Source organism: Anolis sagrei, chromosome X (genome assembly GCF_037176765.1).
Source record: "Anolis sagrei isolate rAnoSag1 chromosome X, rAnoSag1.mat, whole genome shotgun sequence".
Taxonomy (NCBI): Eukaryota; Metazoa; Chordata; class Lepidosauria; order Squamata; family Dactyloidae; genus Anolis; species Anolis sagrei.
This window is the reverse complement of record NC_090034.1, coordinates 4,888,228-4,901,367: the sequence shown is the minus strand read 5'-3', so window position 1 is coordinate 4,901,367 and position 13,140 is coordinate 4,888,228. Positions and strand designations below refer to the sequence as shown.

Here is a 13,140-nt window from a genome sequence, read left to right as displayed (position 1 = left end):
CTTCTGATCTCTTTTGCATTTCTGGAAATGCAAGGGACAACTATGGCCAGTGGCTACAAATATCGTCTGAGTCTTTGGCACATGGGGGGGGGGGGGGGGATGCCAGACCCCATTATCAGACACTTTGAAAGGCAGAGATATCGAAGATACACGATAGTGAAGAAGAGCGGCATTGAGATCGCCAAAAAGCACTTCTGAGCCGGTGAGCAGGAGTCCCACAAACAACCTTGTTTGTTGCAAAGCTAGACAAAACAAACAGTCCGCGCAGCAGCCAGGAATCTGAGCGTTGAGCAAAAGTGCTTTGTCAGCAGGCAGCAGCCTCCACGCGCACACAACGGCAGCGCACCAACCCCCACATATTTGGCAAGTTTTGTCCTCCAAATCCTTGCAGAGGCGTGAATCACACACAGAGCGCTTGGCTCTTTGAGACCCAGAGAGCAGCAAAAACTCCAGCTGCAGAGCCAGATGTATTATTATGATTTCAAAGCCTGGATGGTCATCTATTGGGGGTGCTTTGATTGCTGCTTTTCCTGCATGGCAGAAATGGGTTGGACTGGGTGGTCCCTGGGGTTGCTGCCATTATTATTATTATTATTATTATTATTATTATTATTATTATAGAATCATAGAAAGAGTTGGAAGAGACCTCCTGGGCCATCATCCAGTCCAACCCCATTCTGCCAAGAAGCAGGAATATTGCATTCAAATCACCCCTGACAGATGGCCATCCAGCCTCTGTTTTCCAAAGAAAGAGCCTCCACCACACTCCAGGGCAGAGAGTTCCACTGCTGAACGGCTCTCACAGTCAGGAAGTTCTTCCTCATGTTCAGATGGAATCTCCTTTCCTGTAGTTTGAAGCCATTGTTCCATTGCGTCCTAGTCTCCAAGAAAGCAGAAAGGAAGCTGCAATTTGAATAGATAATTTTCTTTTTGGTTTAGGAAGTTCTTCTCTCAGTTACGGTCAGTTGCTCCCTCCTCCTCCCTGTGGCTTCCTCTCACATATTTATACATAGCTATCATATCTCCTCTCAGCCTTCTCTTCTTCAGGCTAATCATGCCCAGCAAGGGTGGAAACTGCAATTTCTCAGACTAACAACAACATCAGCTAAGGTCAATGGGAAAGGTTGTCCAGGCCTCCAGATGCTCAGGAGTTTTCTAATGTTACACCATGAAGCTGTTTTTCTGGCATTGCAGATGGATTGGCTGGTGCCTTCTGCTGGAAGTGCACTTTGGTTTTCTCGATGTTCAGTGAGGAGCCGAGCTTCTCATATGCTTCTGCAAACAAGTTGTAACAACAGTAGACTCATTCTATGTGACCATGAAGGGCTCTCATAGAAGAGACTCCTTGAGTTAGAAGGTTCTTTATGGACCATCTGGTCCAACTCCCTACTCGATGCATGGCCTTCAACTAGAACATCCCCAGCCATTATCCTATGATCCATGGTTGACTTTTCCCACACCTTTCTCTCTCTCTTCTGATCTAGGGATGGACCTTTCAGCCAACCAGGATGAAGAGAGTGATCAAGAAACCTTCCAACTGGAAATCAACAAAGAGACCAAGAAATGCACCTTCAGGACTTATACTGGGAAATACTGGACCCTCACCTCCAACGGCGGAGTGCAGTCCACTGCCTCAACTAAGTGAGTCCTCCCAGAGGGAACTGTGGGAAATAGTTGATTATTTTAGATGGGGAAAGTCTTATTTATCACAATCTTTTGGGGAGGGGGGTACAATGGTTTGACAACATATAGCCATCACCACTGGTAGTTGTTGACATCCTTACATTTGTGGAGGGTAAGGATGTCAACAACTACCAGTGGTGATGGCTATATGTTGTCAAACCATGGCACGCCCCTTCCCCAAAAGATTGTGATAAATAAGACTTCAAGCAAAATATGATTTTTTTTCTTTTTCAAAGTTTTGCAATATCAAAGCTGATGGAGGCTCCGGAAAGACCCAGTAGCAACTGTACCCCAAACTCTTATCAAAGCTAAACCCTTTAATCTTAATATATAAAAAGCTTCTAGGCGTCGTGAGTAGCCAAAACAAACAAACTATGGGGCCAACTGACATAAAATTTGGCCTCCAAACTTCTCATACTGCAAGGGTATGACCAACAATTTAAAAAACCCAAAACCATGAAAATAGCTTAAATAAAAAGTACTGAAAAAAAGCAGGGGTTGCGGAGGGATGATTTATTGTTGCCACCAATTTGAAAGGAACCAGTATTCAGGAGATTTTACCCCAGTTCCCAATTTTAAAAAGAACTGGCCGATTTGCAATGGAGGTTGCCGATTAGGAACCAAATTTACCATCAAGTTGGAAGGGAGGCTGTTCAATTGCACCTCCTCCTTTATTAAGAAAGTAACAACTTAGTAGTAATTACACTGTATATACTGTAGCGTGACTGGAGAGAAGAATGTAGATTTATTTGGTTACTCTTCCCAGCGTTTCTGCCACCACGTGAGGTAAGTTGTAATATTGTGAGAAATGACACTTTGGACACAGAACAGACGGAGCTGAGGCAATCTTCAAATAAAAGTTAACAATTTTATTAAGTACACAGCGTGTGGTTGCAAGACGTAACTTTTCCTTGTTGCACTTGGAATAATACTTGTAACTTTAACAGTTCATTCTTTCAAGTAACACAGTATCTCTCTGACATAGAGCACTTGTTTCAGACAAAGTTTCAATACAGGGATGTTTCCCTTAGTTGATCCTCCCTAGATCAAATACTAAGTAAACTATTCTTTAGCCTCTCCTTAGACTAAAAGAATACCAGCTATGTTTCACCATTCGGCTGCACTAGCCTGAGAAACTTCCAATAGCCAAACCCAGCTTTTCAAAGCCTCAAAGCTTTGCTTCACAAGTCACTCTGCCACCTTTCCTTTCCTTCTCTCCCAACTCCTAACTCCTCACTCCTCTGAACCTAAACCCGGACTGCTCACTCCCTTAAACCTAAACCCTAACTGATTTTTAACTGTCGTTTTTCAAACTCTCCCCTCTAAGCTCCTCCCACTTCCCTCTCTCCTGCATCAGTCTCCATGGCAACGCACATGAAGGACTCCTCTGACTTAGGCCACTCCAGCCTTACTGCAGCCAATCTAAACACAAATACAGTTAAAATCATACAATTTATAATCAACTCCTGTCCAAGTACCTTGCCACGCATGTGCAAAACCTAGCCCCGCCCCTTCTTGTGCGAGAGGGGGAAACAAACAGTCATCCGTAGCAAAGCAGCTGGCCATCCCTGCTTCGGGAGCCAAGCCGAGAAGCCAGAACAGCCCAGCAAAGCTGCTCTGAAAAGCAGCCTTTAGAGCCTTCTCACAGAGAGACAGAGAGAGAGAAGAGGGGAGGGAGGGAGGAGAGGAAGAAGGACAGACGGAGGGACAGAAGAAGCAAAGAAGCAAGCAAACCTTTTGCATCAGTCAGGCAAGGAAGGCGAGAGGGAAAGGGAAGGGAGTGAGGAGGAGCCATGCCATTCGGAACAGGAGCAAAATTACAGTTAGGAAGTAGCAACGGGTCTTCCTCCATCTTAATAGCCTACCTGTCCTCTCTCTCTCTCTCTCTCTCTCTCTCTCTCTCTCTCTCTCTGTGCCACAGCAGGAATGCTAATTGTTACTTCGACATCGAGTGGTGTGACCGGCGCATCACCCTGAAGGCCACCAATGGCAAATACGTCACGGCAAAGAAGAACGGGCAGCTTGCGGCCTCTGTGGAAACTCCCGGTAAGGAGGCTTTGTCCCTCGTGCACGTTTGGAGACGCTAAATAAAGTCTTACGTGTTTTATTGCTCATGATGTACAAGAAAAATTGAGGAGCTTGAAAAACTGCGTATTTTGTGGAATATAAATAATTTTCTGCACAGATGTCTTCTTTGCCCAAATTAATTTTTTTTGCGGAAAAGAGACATACAGTGTTCCCTCACTTTTCCACAGGTATTTATTTATTTATTTATTTACAGTATTTGTACACCGCTTTTCTCACCCCGAGGGAGACTCAAAGCGGTTTACACATAAGTAATGGCAAAAATTCAGTGCCAGTACAAACAATTACAATTATTCACTACAATTAGACATAAATCCAATTAAAAAATACATCTATGAGTGTTCTGTCACGCGCTGGGCCTGTAACAGCTGTCTTTTCTATAGGACGTATACTTTAAGCCCAGCGGGAAGCCAGGGACGCCTCAAAGAGAGGTTCTCAGGGATTTTTCTGAAGTGATGGTCTTTAGAGTCTTTGATGATACAACAAAGTCTTTATTATGGAACAAACAACAAATCTTCAATGGTTCAAACAACACTTCAAGGCTTTCAATGGGCTGGTACCTGACTTTGATTAACTGTACTTTCTCTGTAGGAAAAAACCCTTTTTAACATCTCCCAGGTTGTTTACTGTCTATGCCTCATCAGTGTGGGTCCTACTACCGATTCAAAATGTGTCTGGGTATCGAGTAGACCTACCAGCCAAGGCCTGTAGACATTTCAGATGGAGTTCCAGGACAAGCAATAAACTCAAAATAAATAAATAAATAAATAAAGAATGGTTGTGGAGCCGAACAGGTGTCATCCAGTCACACTTTCTGTTCTGTTCCAGGACCACCCGCGATAAGTGAAATACCGCAAAATAGGGACACTCCCTCCTCCCCTCTCTCACTTCACCTTCTTTTTCCTCTCCTCTTTCCCCTCCCTCCCTCAGGTGTCCATGGCACCCTCCCCAGAGAGACACTTTCACCTGCGCGGCACTCCTCCTTCTCACCTTCCCTCCCTCCCTCCTTGCCTTCTTTCCTCCTTTGCTTTCCCTTCGCTTCTCCTTCTTGCTCGGAAGCTGCCGACCCCAGCGAGAGGAAGAAGAGGAGGAAAAGCGGAGGAGGAAGGGATTGCCTTCTTTCCTCCTTCCCTTTCCCTCTGCTTCTCCTTCTCACTCGGGAGCTGCCAACCCCAGCGAGTGGGAGAAGAGGAAGAAAAGTGGAGGAGGAAGGTGAGGAGGCAAGGGCCACGCAGGGAAAACCGCAAAACAGCGAGTCTGCGAAAAGTGAACCGCGAAGTAGCAAAGGAACACTGTATTGCAGCAGTAATAGTAGTAGTAGTAGTAGTAGAAGAAGAAGTAGCAGCTGTTGTCATCTACAAGCACGGGAAAGAAAATTGCAATGAATACCTTTATATTATTTATGTTGAAAAAGGTGAAACTGGAGGGAGCTAAGAGTAATAAAACTAAAATGGAAGAAATAAGTAGCCAAAATTTAACCAACCACAGTGGGTCTTAAATGTTTAGCTCAGGACTTGTTGACTTCCACAATGTTTCACTCATCTCTGATCTTTAGCTGTACTGGCTGGGAATGATGAGAGTCAAGTCCAAGATACTTAGAAGATGCCAGATTGTTGGCCGTCTTTGGTTTAAAAGGATTTCAGGGCATTTCATGGATGTTTCCCATGATGAAAATTAATATTGTGATATGAAGTCAACCAACCCGTCTTTGCCCATCCTTTCTCTGGCGACAGGTGAGACGGAGTCCTTCCTCATGAAGCTGATTAACCGGCCAATCATTGTCCTTCGGGGAGAGCATGGCTTCATTGGCTGCCGGAAGGTGACCGGCACCCTGGATTCGAACCGCTCCTCTTACGACGTCTTTCAACTGGAGTTCAATGACGGAGCTTACAATATCAAAGGTATTAATTCCAGGAATACTTTTTAAATATTGAAAATGTTCTTTTATCCCATTTCCAGTGAGACAGAGTATATTGGGCATTTTACAGAGAAAGAAATAGTCACACAGACTACATATAGCAAAATTGATTACACAACAAAGGAATATTACATTTTACTCAACATCCACACACATATAAACATTCATTCCCTCTCCTGGAGAAGAGAACTGAATGAGGGTCAGATTGTGTTCCCTGCAAATCTACCATTCTGACAATATACCATCCCTTTCTGTCTCTTGGAGAAAGAGGCGGGTGACCATTCCTGCTGTCTGTCACACTTTTGGAAAACAAGAAGGTCTCTTATATTGCAATTTTTTGCTGTTGTTGTTCCAAATTGATTGACCTATTAACCACTAAAACATGCTGACTCCATCAGTTCTGGACAGATGTCTTTTCTACTTAACGTTAGGAGCATTGTTTGACTTCCTTAACTTAAAAGAATCATTGTTTTTGACTATGTAAACATGTTGTTTTCAACCAAGAGTTAAACATTGTCTTGGTTGAAAACAACATGTTTACATAGTCAAAGACAATGACTTTGACTATTCCTGCTTCTAGGCAGGGGGTTGGACTGGATGGCCCATGAAGTCTCTTCCCACTCCATGATTCTATGTAAACATGTTGTTTTCAACCAAAAGTTAAACATTTTCTTGGTTGAAAACAACATGTTCACATAGTCAAAGACAATGACTCTGACTATTCCTGCTTCTAGGTAAGGGGTTGGACTGGATGGCCCATGAAGTCTCTTCCAACTCTATGATTCCGTGATTCTATGTAAACATGTTGTTTTCAACCAAGAGTTAAACATTGTCTTGTTTACATAGAGTTAAACATTGAAAACAACATGTTTACATAGTCAAAGACAATGACTCTGACTATTCCTGCTTCTAGGTAAGGGGTTGGACTGGATGGCCCATGAAGTCTCTTCCAATTCTATGATTCCATGATTCTATGTAAACATGCTGTTTTCAACCAAGAGTTAAACATTGCCTTGGTTGAAAACAACATGTTTACATAGTCAAAGACAATGACTTTGGCTATTCCTGATTCTAGGCAAGGGGTTGGACTGAATGGCCCATGAAGTCTCTTCCAACTCTATGATTCCGTGATTCTATGTAAACATGTTGTTTTCAACCAAGAGTTAAACATTGTCTCTGGCCATGTCAGCAGTTCATGAATTCTTTACCTCAGTTTTGCCATTTTTCCAGGTTTTATTGTCAGAATGGTATTTTCAGTCTTCACCAGACCCCATTCATACACATTTCATAAAATTTCATTCAATTCACACATCATGTTTATGACCTATCTCCCTTAGAAAGGGCAGACTCTTTTGATGATCGAGTGACGATGCATCCTTGATTCATTCCCTAGCTCTAAAACCAGGCCTTCCTGCTAAAGTCCCATGGAGGGACAAACAACTCCGCTTCCCAAGAAGACCTGCATTCACTGTTCAAACTGAGAAGCTTAGTTTCTAGAGATGTTACAAGCTATCTGGTCAATGCCAGCAGATGGGCTGTCTTTGCACTTCACCATTCTCTCCTTCCTATCCTTACTCTGACTTGGTAGCATAAATCATAGGGAAAATGGAGAAAATCATGGGCACTGATTTAAATTATGGTTTTATTCCACAACGTTCTGAAGCCACATCTATACTGACAGCCTACGGGCTGCTAGGAATTCTGGGAGTTGAGGTCCAAAACACCCGGAGAGCCAAAGTTTGCCCATGCCTGTTACAACACTTTTCCAGCTTTTCTGCTGGTGATACTCTTCCCACAGTGCCATCAATGACCTGCTGACCGTTTCCCGTCTGACTTTTCAGATTCCACTGGGAAATACTGGATGGTGGGCAACGAGTCCTCAATCACCAGCAGCAGCGACACGCCGGTGGACTTCTTCTTTGAGTTCTGCGACTACAACAAGGTGGCCATCAAAGTCAACGGCAAATACCTGAAGGGCGACCACGCCGGCGTCCTCAAAGCCACCGCCGACTCCATCGACCCCTCCACCCTCTGGGAGTATTGAATGCACTTTAGCCTCCTTCCCTCTGCTCTTTCGTGCTCTCTTCTTCTTCCTCCTCCTCCTCCTCTTCCCTTTCAGTTGCCAATATATATATATTTTCCGTTTGTGGGTTATTTTTTCAATGTTCTGGTGTGTCTTTCCCTAAAAAAGGGGGGTGATCTTTCAGATTGGCCTGCTGCTTATATATCTCTGTATAAGTTTTTTGGGGGTGGGGTGGGGGTGTAGGGGGTTACTTCTTTTTGTTATGTCAGCCTCTTTTTTATTATTATTATGATGACGAAAACTGGAAAATGTTAACTAACCTGCAGGAAAAAAACAAAAAACAAAACCAAGGTGCACTCTTCTGCACAGACTATTTTTTGGAGGGTTGCGTTGGAAACCTCCTGGCCTCTGTGCTGATCCTCTGAATCGAAAAGGGAATATGTATCCCACTGTATAAGTAGAAACCAGCCCTCTTGATCTCTTGGCGGCCTCTTCGCAAGAGTGCCTATTGAGCTCAGTTGCCATTTAAGTCGCCGTCATCATGCCCAACGGCTCGGCACAATTATTATCCTTCTACCAGTTTCTGAAACTGGATTTGCCTTCTGCGGTTAGTTCGTTGGTGGTCACTTTTCTTGGGGTTTGATCCCTACATCGAGCTCCTTCCTTTCTCTAGCCAAAAGCAGGGAAGTAGAAACCAGCCCTCTTGATCTCTTGGCGGCCTCTTCGCAAGAGTGCCTATTGAGCTCGGTTGCCGTTTAAGTCGCCGTCATCGTGCCCAATGGCTCGGCACAATTACTATCCTCCCACCGGTTTTCCGAAACTGGATTTGCCTTCTGCAGTTGGTTCGTTGGTGGACACTTTTCTTGGGGTTTGATCCCTACATCGAGCTCCTTCCTTTCTCTAGCCAAAAGCAGAGAAGTAGAAACCAGCTCTCTTGATCTCTTGGCGGTTTTTTCGCAAGAGTGCCTATCGAGCTCGGTTGTCGTTTGAGTCGCCGTCATCATGCCCAACGGCTCGGCACAATTATTATCCTCCTACCGGTTTTCCGAAACTGGATTTGCCTTCTGCGGTTGGTTCGTTAGCGGTCACTTTTCTTGGGGTTTGATCCCTACGTCGAGCTCCTTCCTTTTTCTAACAAAAGCAGGGAAGTAGCAACCAGCTCTCTTGATCTCTTGGTGGTCTTCTTGAAAGAGTGCCTATCGAGCTCAGTTGTCGTTTGAGTCGCTGTCATCATGCCCAATGGCTCGGCACAATTATCCTTCTACCAGTTTTCTGAAACTGGATTTGCCTTCTGCAGTTGGTTCGTTGGCGGTTACTTTCCTTGGGGTTTGATCCCTATGTTGAGCTCCTTCTTTTCTCTAGCCAAAGCAGAGAAGAGGTTTCCAGGCATATTCCGCAAACCCTAAGAAGGGTTTGTGAGGAAAGACAAAGGGTCGGTTCGAGACGAAATGGCACAAATCAGCAAATACATGAAGCAAATGGGAACTAGAGAGCCGTAGGCATAAGGAGTAACTTCGGGTAGGACGCGGACTCTGCAGAAGCTCCGTTCATTCATCTCATGGGCGGCAGAACTGACGGAATAGTTCAACTTTCCGTCACTCTGTCTCTTCCCAGCACAATCTTGAGTGTTTCAAGTGCCCCAAGGAGCATCTCTTGAGCTTCTCTTGGACTACTGAAGCTGTTGACACTGCCTTATGGTTCCTCCACTTCTAAAGTCTTTATAGAACCTTCCTCCCTTTTTGTAATCCAAGTGAAAACATATAGAGGGGTCCCTCTTGTTGCCTGGTTGCTTTCCAAGCAATGCCTTCTCAATGTCCCTCTTGAGAATACAAGAGTCTTCTTTAGCTTTCCAATCCATCTGCCCTAATTGGAGGGTCCAGTTCCTTGCCGGTTTCCATTAGGATGGGACAGGCATCAAGCTGCACAATTTCTCCTTTGGAAAATCTTCGTTGTTTCCATCTCAAGAGTGAGCATTGCCTCCACCAGCTCAACCGGAGAAGCTTCTCATGCTCTGTTCTCCGGCTCAACTGCACCTCATTGACCGGTTCCAGATTCCCCGACACCCCTTCTTTCGTTGCCTAATGAATAAGTTACCTCTCCCTCTTTCTGGTTCTTCTTGAGAGTTTCCCATGCCTCAAGGAGAGCCCTGTATCTCAGTAGCTTTCTGTGTGTGCGTGTGTGTGCGGAAATCAAGGTATGTTTGGGAGGAGAAGAGACGAAACGGGAAGGAGCGAGCCATACTTTGTGTGAGTGCATTTCGGAGGGAGACGGCCTCATTCGTTCCTGGTCACTTCTAGACAGTGGCTGGGGGAGAAAAAAAGGAAACGAGTTGCTAAATCTCAATTTACAGTTCTAGAAAGCTTTTTAAAAATGGGCAACGTTTGCACAGTGTGTGTTCAATCCATCTCTTTATCACTTAGCCTCGCTGGAATTTCTGTCCCCATTTGTCACCCAGTTGTCGTCCTGAGGATACATGTCATGGCATTTGCTTCTGGCTTGTGTGTGAGTGTGTGTCTTACTAGCCAAACATATTGACCTTTTTTGAGGGAAGGCCTATCCAAAACCATTCCTCTCATTCTGCAGACTACTTCACAATTCCATACCCAAATCAAAACAGTGAGATCCCCCTTCCCTATTTGTCGCAACTCTCCAAACAAAGCTCATCTTCAAGCTGAATTTGGATAGCTTCATCGTACTGTATAACCCGACGTGAACATTGTCGCAACTCTCCAAACATAGCTCATCTTCAAGCTGAATTCGGATAGCTTCATCGTACCGACATGTCCCCATTCTCAGCCAGTTGTCGTTCTGAGGATACGTGTCGCGGCATTTGCTTCTGGCTTTTGTGTGACTGTGTGTCTTACCAGCTGAACATATTAAACTTTTTGGGGGGAAGGTCTCTCCAAAACCATTCCTCTCATTCTGCAGACTGCTGCACAATTCCAGTCCCAAATCAAAACAGTGTGATTACTTCTTCCCTATTTGTCATAACTCTCCAAACATCTTCAAGTTGGATTCGGATAGCTTCATCGTACCGACATGTCCCCATTCTCAGCCAGTTGTCATTCTGAGGACACATGTCACAGCATTTGCTTCTAGCTTCTGTGTGAGTGTGTGTCTTACTAGCCAAACTTATTGACATTTTTTGAGGGATGGTCTCTCCAAAAGTGCGATTTCCCCTTCCCTATTTGTCGCAACTCTCCACACAGAGCTTATCTTCAAGCTGAATTCAGATAGCTTCATCATACCGACGTGTCCCCATTCTCAGCCAGTTGTCATTCTGAGGATACGTGTCGCGGCATTTGCTTCTGGCTTGTGTGTGATTGTGTGTCTTACTAGCTGAACATATTGACCTTTTTGGGGGAAAGGTCTATCCAAAACCATTCCTCTCATTCTGCAGACTGCTTCCCAATTCCAGTACCAAATCATAACAGTGCGATTCTCTCTTCCCTATTTATCAAAGCTCTCCAAACATCTTCAAACTGAATTTGGATAGCTTCATCGTACCAACATGTCCCCATTCTCAGCCAGTTGTCATTCTGAGGATACGTGTTGCGCCATTTGCTTCTGGCTTGTATGTGAGTGTGTGTCTTACTAGCCAAACACATTGAACTTTTTTGAGGGAAGGTCTATCCAAAAGTGCGACTTTCCCTCTCCCTATTTGTCGCAACTCTCCAAGCAGAGCTTCCCTTCATCGTACCGACATGTCCGCATTCTCAGCCAGTTGTCGTTCTGAGGATACGTGTCGCGGCATTTGCTTCTAGCTTGTGTGTGAGTGTGTGTCTTACTAGCCGAACATATTGACCTATTTTGAGGGAAGGTCTATCCAAAACCGTTCCTCCCATTCTGTAGAATACTTCACAATTCCAGTCTCAAATCCAAACTTTGCGATTCCCCCTTCCCTATTTGTCGTAACTCTCCAAACAGAGCTCATCTTCAAGCCGTACTGTATAACCCGACGTAAACATTTGTACCATGCTGCTTGGCTCTTCAATAGTTTTGGATACGTTTTGTAATCATGGACATCTTGTTTCTTCATGTAGGATGCCTTCCTGGGGAAGATAGGGCATTAATCTCTGTACCCTCTTAAAGCCAGCCTGTTCGATGCCTCTCTTGCCCAATCCTTTGCTCCGTTCTGGAGGCGTCTTCAGAGGAAAGGTGCTTTGAACCCGCCAAACTCCATCTGTTCCATGCCTTGTTAAGCACACTACCTTACGAAAACCCCTATCTATGGCAGGCATGGGCAAACTTGGGCCCTCCAGGTGTTTTGGACTTCAACTCCCACCATTCCTAACAGCCTACCGGCTGTTAGGAATGGTGGGAGTTGAAGTCCAAAACACCTGGAGGGCCCAAGTTTGCCCATGCCTGTCCTATGGCTTAATACTTTTTGCCAAAAGTCTTTGAGCCTTGAAAAAACTCATCACAAGGGTTTTTCTGCCATGGATACTTGGTGCTAGATTTCCAAACAACTGGAGTTAACTTGCCTTATAGGTAAGGGCGGTCTCACCTGGAGGATGGGTACAGAAGTGGGCTAATTTGGGATTTCTGGAGCATTCAAATTGGGTGCTTTCCTTATGAACGCCAGCGCAAACTTTGGCCACAAGAACGGCTCGTTCAGCGATCCGAGAATCCGTTCCCAATCCTCGTCCCTTGCGTACGGCGTTCTCCGATTCCTCTTTTCCGGACGACGTTTGGTTTTGGGTCACGCTGTGTAACCCCGCTGCCTTCTCTCCTGTGTTAAAAAACGATTTCATCTCGGGAGTTTTCTCCTTGCCTTCTTCCTCAGCTTTTTTTTGTGGCTCTTTCTGACAAAAAAAAAATATTATTAAAAAAGCATCTCACATTCTGGTATATTTTGTTAAGATTGTTTTTTTTTTGTTTTCCTTTTTTTAAAGAACACTTTTGTAAGTGCCATTTGTATAACAAGCTTCAAATGGAGAAGAGAAAGTGACAAAATAATAATAATAAATAATAATAATAAATAAATAAAAAACCCGCATTCAGATAAGAAAGAATCGTCCGAGTGAGTCCTTCCTTCCTTTTGTCTTAAAAGTGATTTTGTCCTTCAAAACCCACCAGTATTCAAATGTGAGCATATTGGGTATGCATGCCAAGTGTGGTCCAGATCCATCATTGGGTTCACAGTGCGCTCTGGATATACAAGGGTTGAATGAAAAGTAATGCCTCCACCTTCGGAACTCCTCAACGGATGGCAGTACTGGCATGCGGCAGGTACTGGCTTGTTCAGTAGTCTCTCCTCTACAGTTCCATTTTGGTGGAAAGCCTTAGCATTGAACAGTTGTGTTGTTAAAGTGCGAAGTATGGCACCCTGTACAGTACAAGGATTGAATGAAACATAATGCCTCCACCTTCGTAACTCCTCAACAGTTGGCAGTACTGGTATGCTGCAGGTACTGGCTTGTTTAGTAGA

General features: G+C 44.5%; 1 protein-coding gene across 2 annotated transcripts in view; it reads left to right on the top strand.

The window, feature by feature from the left end:
* LOC132780001 (fascin) overlaps positions 1–12,724 on the top strand; it is an 87,078-nt gene extending 74,354 nt beyond the window's left edge. The window contains exons 4-7 of one of the 2 annotated variants that reach the window (XM_060783524.2): positions 1,485–1,641; positions 3,608–3,729; positions 5,502–5,669; positions 7,528–12,724. In XM_060783524.2, the coding sequence (XP_060639507.1) occupies positions 1,485–1,641; positions 3,608–3,729; positions 5,502–5,669; positions 7,528–7,730 (650 nt within the window). In that variant the 3' untranslated portion in view covers positions 7,731–12,724. Of the gene's footprint in view, positions 1–1,484; positions 1,642–3,604; positions 3,730–5,501; positions 5,670–7,527 lie in introns of both variants that reach the window. The other variant, XM_060783523.2, reaches the window with a different exon arrangement.
* The last annotated feature ends 416 nt before the right edge of the window (positions 12,725–13,140 follow it).